Source organism: Thunnus maccoyii, chromosome 19, assembly GCF_910596095.1.
Source record: "Thunnus maccoyii chromosome 19, fThuMac1.1, whole genome shotgun sequence".
In the NCBI taxonomy this organism is placed as follows: Eukaryota; Metazoa; Chordata; class Actinopteri; order Scombriformes; family Scombridae; genus Thunnus; species Thunnus maccoyii.
Genome location: NC_056551.1, coordinates 12,459,275 through 12,470,894, shown reverse-complemented (window position 1 = coordinate 12,470,894; position 11,620 = coordinate 12,459,275). Strand labels below are relative to the sequence as shown.

General features: G+C 38.4%; 1 protein-coding gene across 1 annotated transcript; it reads right to left on the bottom strand.

Annotated features, from left to right (window-relative positions):
• Positions 1 to 2,102: 2,102 nt before the first annotated feature.
• ak3 (adenylate kinase 3) lies at positions 2,103 to 11,559 on the bottom strand. Its single transcript, XM_042395546.1, has 5 exons — positions 10,561 to 11,559; positions 8,682 to 8,801; positions 8,049 to 8,221; positions 4,949 to 5,067; positions 2,103 to 4,190 (listed from the first exon to the last, which is right to left on the bottom strand). The coding sequence occupies exons 1-5, from the start codon at positions 10,706 to 10,708 to the stop codon at positions 4,079 to 4,081; spliced, it is 672 nt and encodes a 223-aa protein (XP_042251480.1). The 5' UTR covers positions 10,709 to 11,559; the 3' UTR covers positions 2,103 to 4,078.
• Positions 11,560 to 11,620: the final 61 nt, after the last annotated feature.

Sequence of the window (11,620 nt, the reverse complement as noted above, 5' to 3'; positions counted from 1 at the left end):
AGGAGTGTGAGAAATAGAAATATCTTGATCCTGGAAGTTTGATGCTTGTTACTCTTAATTTTTTTTAACTTTTTTTCAAAGTTGGTTCACTACAAGTGAACCAGCTGGCTGTATGCTCATGTGCAAAGAGCCGTTTTAAATGTGTTTAATGGTGTAATGACTAAATCTGTAACATATACAGATAGTAAGGTTGCCCCAGTTGTGGTTTCCTTGATTTATGTTCTCTCCAGCCTTCATCCTGACAGGTTAGAATGAATTCAGAATCTTGGAGTAAAAAAGGCTGGATTCAAAGCTCTCGGTTCAGACTCTCACCTGTGAGAAACCTTGTTGCAAACAGATTAGCAGGAGAGGATAAATAATGCAGTAGCTTGTTGTCCAGAATGAACAGGTGTTTGAAGGAGGTAGATAAACATGGTGTCAACTTTTACAAGGCTTTTGTGACTTTGGCTTTTGTTACAAGGCTTGTTAACTGTTTGTTGCCAGTCCTTACTGCGCCAGAGAAGCCATAAAGAGCAGCCAGCTTTGTTGCTTGAAGTCGAGCATAAAGAGTTATAAAATGAAATGGAATAGATACGCACTGCTTTTACAAATGCAGAGTGGTTGTCATTATCAGTGTGGCCTTATATCTTCTGCTTCTGAACATGTAGGATACAGACAGATGAAGGTCGTCACATCAGAAGCGGGGCAGTTGAGGCAATTGATTCGTTTAATGAAAGGCAGGATGAGGGTTTTCCAAAAAGTATTCCTTAGTGTTGTCTGGAACAGCTTAGAGAAACTTAAACCTTCTTTACATCTACCATTAACATGCATCTTTGGCATTCAGATTTTATCTAGATGGTGTTTAAACATGTATGTTTTATACATGTATAGATTCACCCAATACAGAAACATCTACAAGGAATCATATACAAAATCACTAGAGACACATTTGAATTTTTTCGGTCGGCACACAAACACAGAAGATGACGATATACAGCTGTATTCTGAAAAAATTATTGTTGTCGTGGACTTAGTCCTTTTCTTTGACAGATAATTCAGCCTCACAGAGTTAATCGTTGGTTCATATTTATTTAAACGCCTTGATATAAGACAAATACAAATAATGAATAGTGCATGCCTTTTTAGTAAGCGCCTGCAGGATTATGTTTATGAGAAAACACAATATGATAACTCAGCATTTAATGCATGTCAAAGCACTCAGCTTTCGATGCAAATACGCATTTTGAGAAGGGCAAGATAAGCCCGGTTTTATGAGGATATTAAGGCAATTTTAGTGTCGAGTGTAAATGTGAATAATCCACATCTAGCTGTTGTCTGGGTGCAAGATGCATGATAATGTAAGGTGTAAAGAGGGAACTGTGTTTTGTCAGTTTAGTTGATAATTATTCATCAGCTGAATTATGCTCCCTTGGAATATATTTCATCAGGCGTTCACATAATCAAAGCCTAAAATTTCAAGCAGTGAGTTGAATCACACCTTTAAATACAGGTGATGCAGTACACGTCATGCTAAATTTCTGCAGTGTACAAAAGGTTTACTAGGTCTGTGTGGGCGTTCTGTATTATTTTTTGGTTCAGTGATAGGCCAAAATACTTTTTTATTTACCAGTTAAGTCATCTTTACCCAGCATTTGAAGCTGAGTCACAACCCGCCAGTTTCTCAATACAATCTCTCTGTGTCGACTGTCGTCCGTTAAAGTTCTCATTTCTGTGATCTAGATAAAAAAAAAAAGTGCCGGTATGGAGGGGAGGCAAAAAAAAGGGCTGAGCTCTCCACAAAAAGACTTAAACTATATGTTTATATGCAGAAAGGAGCTCTCTGCATCTGAATGTGTCCTGCACTTTATATTTCTCCTTTTGAAACAGAAAGAAACTAGTTGGTTTTTTTTAAAGAAGTTGAGGTGGAGTGTTTAAAAACTGTATTATTCTTCCTCATACCGTGTTGTTGATTTTGTCACGTTTTTGTTGTTGTTCCTAGCCATCCAGAATTAAATCAGAAATTCTGAACATTTTTATTTCACTTGCAGGCTTTAGATGAGCTTGTGTTTTGAATTGTGTGACATTTTTTGTTTTATTGTTTCACTTTTGTATTTTTTGTTTTCTTCTGACTTTGTTTTTGTCAGAGTTCAAGGAAGTTTTTTGCCAGATTTTAGGCTTCCAGATTACTGTCCCCTGGATTATAATAATTTAACAAGACAACAAAAATTGGTATGAAAATCTGCTGAGCGACATGATCAGTACGATTTTCACTGCACACTGTGGAATTAAAAATACCAGATGATGCATTAAAGTACAGTACATGCATTTATGATTTAAAGCTGCTGTGTGATGCATTGTTGATTATCATCATCTCACCATTTAGTTATTATTTCACAGATTTACATTGCACTGGTCTGTTCACATATACGGCATTAGAAACACTGTAAACAAACGGCTAATGTCAGCAGTAAAGCTAAAAATAATGTGTTGTAGACTTAAATGTTTATTTTTTCTCTTTTTTTTTCTCCACAGTGACTAAACTATGCAAAATGACTGTTTGGCCTTAACTGTTGTATTAAACGACATCCCAAACTATCTAAATATAATCACAGAATCTGACGTGGTGTAAGAGTTTCTGTCACTAGGCTATAATCTTGAGGAAAATTATATGAATTAGACTTGTCATTCACAGTAGGCTAGTGTAAGATTTGGCTTTATTGTCACCGTAAGAAACTGAAATGCAGTATAAAAAGACGCTTTTAAATGTTCTTTGTAGATGTGCAGTAACAACTATAGGCCAAGAAATAGCTTTTTCCTTAACTGTTAATTGAAATCAGACACATTAAAACAAATGACGAGATGTGTAATTCCGGTGTACAATAATATACTAAATACAGTTGCTAGTATCAGAAGTGTCTTTTGAAACGTAATAAACACTCTACGAAGAGGACATGTGCTTTTAAACATTGTATTCATGTGTTTAGAAATACACACATTGCAGAAACCTTCATCAAGATACAAGTTAGCATTTCTGTGGCTTTAACGTGGTGAAACATCCTTAAGACCAAAGTGCAAAAACACAGAACTGATATGCTCTGATATGTTTTAACGAGATGAAAGCCCTGTACATACTGTGCTTTAAATGTTTTAAATTAATATATATTTTTCAATGAAAGTTGTCAAGTCACATTAAAATGGCAAATATCAGTATACATTAACAGACTTGGTCACAACAAGGAACACCTGGTTCATTTGGAGGCAACACTATTAAGACTTGAGGTGGTTACACTGAGCTGTTACATATAATAATGATTTCTTGTGATAATTAAACGTTAAAATATTAAATATAAGTGTGGTCATTTTCTACATGATTCTCTGGTCCATATTCATAAAAAGTATTTACAAACTACATTCACTGAGCTACACATTACATTTGTAAAAACAGTAAAGGCACTTGAGTGCAAAAAGTGAATTTACAGTCATTTGTAGAACATGGCACGTTTCCCTTTAGGGGCAAATACCCACTGCATAAAAAGTAGCCCCAATGAGGCAGTTCCAGTATGCACACTTTTGCTGGAAAGTATGTTATTTACTTTAGAGAACCTTCTTCATGAGTGCTTATTTAGGAGTGTCATTACCATCAAACAAACCCATTACTGTAATTGGAAAACTGTAAAAATTGATACTCAACTGGCTGTGTTCACCAGAGATGACAACCGTTCCTATCTGTGCATTTCAACATCTCTCATGATAGAGACCTTAATATTCTACTGTTAAACATCTTGATGTTTGATTCAGTGAAGTCTCCTGGCTTTCTAAAGGCACGTCATTGAATGAATTAATATTTGAAGGATTTCATGTTCAGGTCCTGAAAGTTTCAGGAACTAATTTCAGTGACAGAAGTGCAACAAGCACTTCAAAAGTTTTCCCAACAACATCTTAATGTACTATTTCTTCCTGATATAAACTGTATGTGCTTCCTGCTCATTTTTGAACATTCAGAATATATTAATGCACTGATGGCTCTCCTCTCGTTTCACAGAAGTGAACTAGAGTGGTTTCTCCTGGTGATCTTCTTGTGTCTTTCTGTTCAGACTTTCTACGCAACTCCCTGATTGACTGAGGGGAGTTTTTTGTGGAGGAAAGCCTCGACGTGCGGCCAGATCTTGTTGGTTTCAGTCCCGGAGAAGGTCTCTAGCACACCTTTACTCCTGAAAGAGCAAAGAAACACAGATGTCATTTTCTACAGGCACTATGGGAACTGTTATTTGAATATTACAACACAACAATTTGTTGGTTAATACACATAGAATCTACTGTTTTTATTATTCAAAGTGAACACCTTCTATCCTCAGTCTAATTTTCTACAGTTCTTCCTTGAAATGATAAACAACCTCCTAAACATTGTGGTAAAAATAAGTGGGACACTAGCTAAGCACATCCCTGTGCTTTAAGGGAAAACAGTAATGTTTTCCTACCTAATTAGTCCCAAAATAGAAGTAATGATGCATGTATTTTCAAACTGGGTCCACAGCCCCACAAGGATAGTATTTGTACTTGTTGTGGTTTTTTTGTGTGTTGTTTTTTTGCCTTAGTTTTATTGATTCTGGTAAACATGGATAACATTTTTTTAAGTATCTGTGTATTCATTTAACTCCTGTTATAAGGAGAAAACTGCTGTCTGCACAGCTTAACCTCTTGGAATGTGGTTCTTAAGACATTTTTCAGTCATTAAAGCCACTGTTGGGAATGTGCAGGCCTGGGGTCAAGGTTCAGAAGCATTTGTAACCTTTTACCTATATTGTGGCATTTATGCGAAATACACTAGTATATATTACTCAGTAATGCAGTCAAACATTTGCCTCTTTGATTTCTCTGCGCAGGGGTGCAAAATTAGTTATTGTAATGAGCTGAGTCCCTGTGATGTAATACTTGGACAGATATGTAAGTAAGTGAGGTGCTATTCTACCTGTAGTACTCTAAGACAGGCTCTGTCTGATTTTCATAGGCCTTCAGTCTCCTTGTGACTGTCTCTGGTGTGTCATCATCCCGCTGGACCAGAGGCTCCCCTGTCACATCGTCGAAACCCTGAAGAAAACAATCAAATGTTTAAGACATTGCCTACTTAAAAACACCCGCTTGACATGCTGTAATAGTACTTTCTGACATGAAGTATGTTCACTGCAAATCGCAACTGAATGATTTTGTTCAGTTTTCTGCTGAATAATGCACAGAAATATCATATAATAAATGGTCAGCAGAAAAATGTGAGGGTTAAGGTTAGCCTGCTGAGACAGAGTTGCTTAATACATGCTTCAAACTTCATGTAATTCCCTATCATTGTACTAGACCGCAGACACAGCACAGAGACTGGAATGTAAACACCGCTCAAGAAACACAAAGTGGTGCCTTTGCTTTCAAATCAGTTGACCAAGAAGAGAGAAAAGGCTGACAATGGTAAAGCCGGTGGGTTGACTATTCAACAGATTTTCTTTCATTTTTCACCCTGTGTTAGACGTCATCTCTGTGTCGTATACATATAGGATCTTAACATAAGCCAGTAGAGCAGTCAGTCATTTCCCTAATGACTGAAGGGTTGTCTCACTTCACAGGGGAATATTTCAACCATGACCACTTGTAACTCTATTCCAAAGGGTGAGGGGTGGAAATAAAGACATGTGATTGGCCCTTACGGTGACCTGTAGTCTCCAGCTCTGAGGATGTTATAGACCTGTTTCACAGCACACGTTTTGACTTGTCATAGCAGCACAGGCACGGGTGTTACTAATAACATTAACGGTGGCTCCGTTGCATGTAGGTGTCCCACTGAGAAAAGCCACTGAGCTAGCATGCAAAATACAAAGGTGCTGAAACCTGCACACATAATGTCATGTTATTAAATACACCTGTGCTTTTCCTGGTATGGCATGTTAAAATGTCTGCAGTGAAAAGGGTCTACTGGACAGTGACCACAGTAAAAAAAAAAACATCTGTGTAAAACACAGCATCATTTGAGCACAACAGAATATCTAATCATTATCGTCGCTTCCCTTCACAGTGTCAGTCTACCTTTTGTGCAAATTTAGCAAGAGATGTTGTTATGAAACATGCATAGACAGTTCCAGGAATATGACAGCACCTTGAGTTTACTCAGAGAGCATACTCCGTCCCTACAGAGCACTTGTGGATTGAGGGGAAACATGATATATGCAGGATGAATGTGCTGATCTGCATGAAATGAATGATTCACTCTAAAGAGATTTCTGTGGAATGATTGCAACACCTTGATGAATTCATGCCTTAAACAAATCAAGTTATTCTGAGAGCAAGTAGAAGGTAGATGAACCCTGATGAAACAACCACTAAGTCTGTTCAATATTTATCTTTAGAGGGCGGGTGACAGCTGCTTAAAGCCGTGAAGAAATATTAGTATTCACTGATTCACACATATACACCCACAAGTTTTAAAGCCTTGACTTAACTGATTTTGTTCCAGTTTTTTCCAGTTTTTACAGTTTCTATCACACTGTCCTTGTTCAAAGAGGACTGTGATGGATAGACTGAAGCCAATGATTAACTATAAACGTGTTACTCCTCCAGACTGTGCAGGAGGTGTAGCAGGAACGTGCAGAAAATCACTGCCACAGAGAGAACACGCACATGTGACCACAAGACCACAAGTAAGTTAGCTGTGTTTCATCCATCAGTTAAACAGAAACAGGCGTTCAAAGCCGTTAGATGGCCGTTCTTTGTCAAGTTTGTCAATTTAACTGTGCACAACTGAACCAAAATAATCACTACAATATCATGATTTCTGATAAAAATAATTTCACTGACTATTCATTCTGATATAATATACAACATATCATTTATAACTTAGTTTATTTGCTAATAACTTACTAATTAGAGATGGCAGGGAATTAGATTAGTCTCTAAATTTGCTATTGTCGAAAATCACATAAGAAAAAAATATTGTTAAGGTCTCTAAGGAATAACCTGCTCAATGTTAGATTCTGTTTTCTACAAATCTTATCCTTAAATGACCAGAGAGCTCTGCATGTAGTCATGGAAACAGAGGCAACATGCAAGAAGACACAATGCTTCAAAGAAATGATTTGCGTGGCACACATCTTGACAAAACCAACAGTTTTAAGATGTTGAACAAACCTTCCAAATGCATATTTTAACTATAATGTCAATAATTGTGGAAATTTCAATCCATCCCTGCCTTCCTCTGTCTCCCATATCTCCCAGTCTTCCCATGTCCCTTCAAAAAAAAACCCAAAAGAAGTGTGAGTCCACTATTGTTAACGCAAAACTCAAACTGTCAGTCTTTGCTAAAACTGTCAGTCTGCCATCAGTTAGGCACCTTTGCTCTCATCCAGTGCTAATTGCGCCAGATGAGGGCAAAGGTCTCCACTTGGATTTGCACAGCAAACAAGTGATCTATTGTTTTATCTTCCTGTCTTTCCCGTTTTCTTACTCTGTCATTGCTTGCAGCTCATTTTTGTTCACTTTCTCCTCAGTTTTCTGGGTTTTTTTTCATTAGCATAATGTTTGTTTTGTGTCACTTGTGGCCTCTTTTTCTCAGTTTTATGTCTCTTAATCTGTTGTTAGGTCAATATATTTGGGTTTATCTCCGCTTGGTTGGTTCTTCTAAGAGGTGCAGGAGAAGCAAAGACAATACAGTAATAAAGATAACAGTAGGATTTACTTCTTAGGAGCAAAGCCAATGGGACTTTTTCACAGCAGACATTTTGACATGTTGTGAAACACAGGTGTTACTAATCACATAAATGATGTCTTTGTTCTACTCAAGTGTCCCAGTGAGCCATAGCAGTGCGTGACAGCGAGCCAGCATGCACAATACCAGGACCCTGAAACTGAAGCAGCTAAATGAGATTCAGCAATTGTTAACGTTATTATTTACACCTGTGCTTTTCCTTCCCTCAGGTCCAGAGGAATGTATTAACCCAATGTAAAGCTCGTGGACATTTATATTTGTAAAGACATTGGTTGTCAGAAACTGAAACAAAGAAGGAGTAATAGGTAAAAGAAGATGTATTTACAGGGACTTTTGGTGGGTTGAAATCTATGTTGTAGACTCTGCCGCTGGGCAAGTGAGTCCAGCGAGAGGTGAGTCTCTGTTTAATGGTCTGGAAAGGTACATTGAGATTGATGACTGAATCCACAGTGTAGGCATCGTCCAGAGCCTCTGCCTGGGATACTGTGCGAGGGAAACCTGGTAGAGAGATAGACAGACAGAGGAAAGTGAGACAAATGGGATAGGGGACAAAGAAAGATGTGATAAATAACTATACCAGGTTTTGAATCAGATGGGGTCTAATAAAACCTGAGATTCATTACCTCCCATGAGAAAACAGCCCTACAAAGAGCCAAGTACCCGCTCTCTAGAAGGAGGGAGGCAACTAGAGATGAATATCTACTACTGATCAAGCAGTTCCTGTGAGCTCCTTAAATCTAAACTTAAAGGAGTTTCTATCGTCTTAAGTTTATATGAAGATAAGAGATGAGAAGGGTGTGTATGTTCCAAACTATCATGTGATTTACCCAGGTAAATATGAGTCATTATTCTCAAACTGTGGATACACTTAAAAGATCAATGAATGACCTCACAAGTGTTGTGAGACCTCTAACAAACAATACTGATTAGTAGGCTTTTACTAGAAATCATTTCTTACCATCGAGCAGCCAGCTGCTCTGCTTCAGCACTCTCAGGTCACTCAGGATGAGACGAGACATGACGTCATCGGGTACCAACTGACCCTGATCAATACAGGACTTCATCAATAGACCGAGCTCTAAAGCACACACAGAAAAACAGAGACAGAGAGAAAGGATGCTGTTCATACTCGGTACAAAATTGAGTCTTCTTTTTCCTGGCAGGTTACTTTAATCATAATATGAAAGATTAGCTGCACCTACTTGCCAATAGTATCTAATGACATATATTTTCTCAAGAAAAATGTTAACTTTTTCATGTTTTTGTTAATGGGTCATCATTATAGATACACTGTGCAGCCCAGCATTGTTTAAACACCATAGAACTGTACTTTAAATGTGTAAAAAGATACAGAAATGTGTTTAAAAATGATGCACAGAACATCTACATCTCCATTGGATGCATAAGAGCAGTTTTTGGTATGTTGGTTTTGAATACTTAACTCAATATAATCATCTTAAACTGTAGCTACAATTAAGCTGCACAAGCAAACACAGAACTACGTTATACTGTGAAACAGTGTGGAACATTTTTTTAGCTGGAAAGCTACTGCATGAAACATTTAACAGGAGTATCCAGGTTTAGGGAGGTTAAGGCACCAGAGTTTCTTTTTCCTATTGCTTCCACTTTAATTGGTCGGGGTCCAGCGAAAGAAAGGAATTTCCTGACAAGCTCTGCAAAAATGACCTGACTGTGCTCTGATGTCATCATGAAGCAGAGCAAAGGATACAACCAACTGAGTGACCACACACAGGAAATAACTACAGTTTTACCAGGAAATAAACTATGTATAACTTATTCTGTGTTGCTAACATACACAAACTGCAGGATGGGCTGCTGTTTTCCTTAAGTTTTGAAAATGTGATAAATATACAGATTGCACAGCAGTGAGCTAAGACACTATCAGTTCAGCAAGGCAAGGATTGGCAAAGAGACAACTAAGGAGGATTTTACTGCTGATAAGTGCATTAGTCCATTTAAAACATTGTAATAGAGTTTATATGCAATGCACACACCAAAAAAGGCAGCAGTAGAACTGTTTTGACTGCCAGCTGCTCACGTGAAGCCAACAAAGCAATGAATTAGTTAAACTGAGGAACTGGAGAATGGCCACACACATATAATATGGAAGTATAACATCACATGCATGTGTGCTTGTGTAAAAGTTCAAGATGGACTGTGCAGAAGCAGTCGTTGCAAAAGACTCCAGATCCTCTTTCAACCACACATTACTGCTGTGACCTAAAAGTTCCTGTAGTCCCTCCTCTCAAAGAACAAACGTGCATAACCTTCAATCTATTATCTTTACACCTCTCTTTATCTTCATCCAAGGTGATATTGAGGAGCAGTAGGCCTCCTTCCAAAGTCCAGAAAGTGTTGGGTCAAGTATTTACAGTATAAACATAAAGCAACTGCCTACATAACCCTGAAAACCAGTTTGGCCTTGGCTAAAAGAGAGCACATGTTCTTCTTCTTCACAGCAAGATGAGAAATCAAACTGTTAGAGGAGTGGTGGTCTTATCATGGTAGTGCAGAAAGTGTTTTTTTATTTTTCCAACCATTAACTCTCTACAGTTGTCTCTTTTATGTGTAATAATCTGCTTATATTTTAAGCATAATCATGCATTTTGTTGATTGTTTTTAACAGTGAATCTCCTCCAGATAACAATCTGTAGAGTATTCCTTTCTATTTGTTTAACAGGTAACACACACCTGAAATAATCCTGTGTTGCAGCCTCCTGACTTCTAAACACGCTGAGATTGCTGACAAAGATTTGTATCGAAGTAGATCTTATATTTCCTAAGTTTTTGTGTGAGATAGAGCACCGCATTCTTACCAGTTTTAGCGTTGATGTTGGCTCTCAAAATATCCCCACTGGAGAGGTGATTCAGCCCAAAACTTTTGGTTATGCGCGCAGACACCGTCCCCTTCCCCGACCCGGGAGGTCCCATGATGACAGCACGGAAAATCTTTTGCAGAACCATTTCTACAGGAATGTGGGTTCAATTTGAGTTTTTAGGATCAGAACAGTCGTATCCTTCCCATGTAAACCACCCCCCTCCTGGATGCTCAGTCAAGCGTGGATCACAGCACTTTCCCGAGAAAGTGCGCAACGTAACCAAGAGTGGGCGCGTCTTTTGCAGACAGTCTGGTCTCCCACTGGACGTTGACTTTTATTTCCCCTCAGCCCAACAGAAGGAGGAGGAGGAGGAGAAGGAGGAGGAGGAAGAAAGCGAGAACTGTGCAGTCCCCAGTGCAGCGTCAGTGGGGGCAGATAAGGATGCGCTCCCTCGACGACGCACGACGAGCGAAATGAGCCCCTTTCTCCAGCTTGTTGTGGAACTTAGTCGCTCATGTCACTGTTTACGGTTTACTGGAGATGTGTTTATTGTATAATGCCGTTATGTAATTGGTCTACGGGCGGAAAAAGCTTGTCGGCAAGGTTGCAGTGATTAATCCCTTCCGAGCCTCGATCCCTTCAGCGGACAGACCTGCAGATTGGCAGGAAGGCTGGGATGAGCAACCAATCTGCTCTCTCATACTCAGCTTCTGAAACATTTTGGACAGTTTTAAATGAGTTGGATAACGTTTTCAGACATTTTGATCCAAATAAAACCATAATAGTTCAGGGAACATCAATAACTTTTGGTATAGATTTTTTTATTTTTTTTAACAGCCTATTAAAAGACATGTCAGTCCTTTTGAGAGCGACAATGAGTTCCAATTAACTTCAATTTAATTTATCTAGAGTCCATATTAAAGATAGATAAAAGAGAAATGTTGGTATTATCCGTTTGTTTACATCTTGTGCCTTTAAGACGCAATGATATTATGAGACCACTCCTATATTGTTTTAATCAATGATGATCTGGCGCCATCTAGTGGCAAACTGCGGC

What these genes read in the sequence shown, in the direction of transcription:
- ak3 (XM_042395546.1), bottom strand. Translation starts at nt 10,708, where the DNA reads ATGGTTCTGCAAAAGATTTTCCGTGCTGTCATCATGGGACCTCCCGGG. An exon ending in CAACATCAACGCTAAAACTG is followed by an intron (nt 8,802 to 10,560) that starts GTAAGAATGCGG and finishes TGTGTGCTTTAG; the next exon opens with AGCTCGGTCTATTGATGAAG. An exon ending in TCAACCCACCAAAAGTCCCT is followed by an intron (nt 5,068 to 8,048) that starts GTAAATACATCT and finishes TGTTTTCTTCAG; the next exon opens with GGTTTCGACGATGTGACAGG.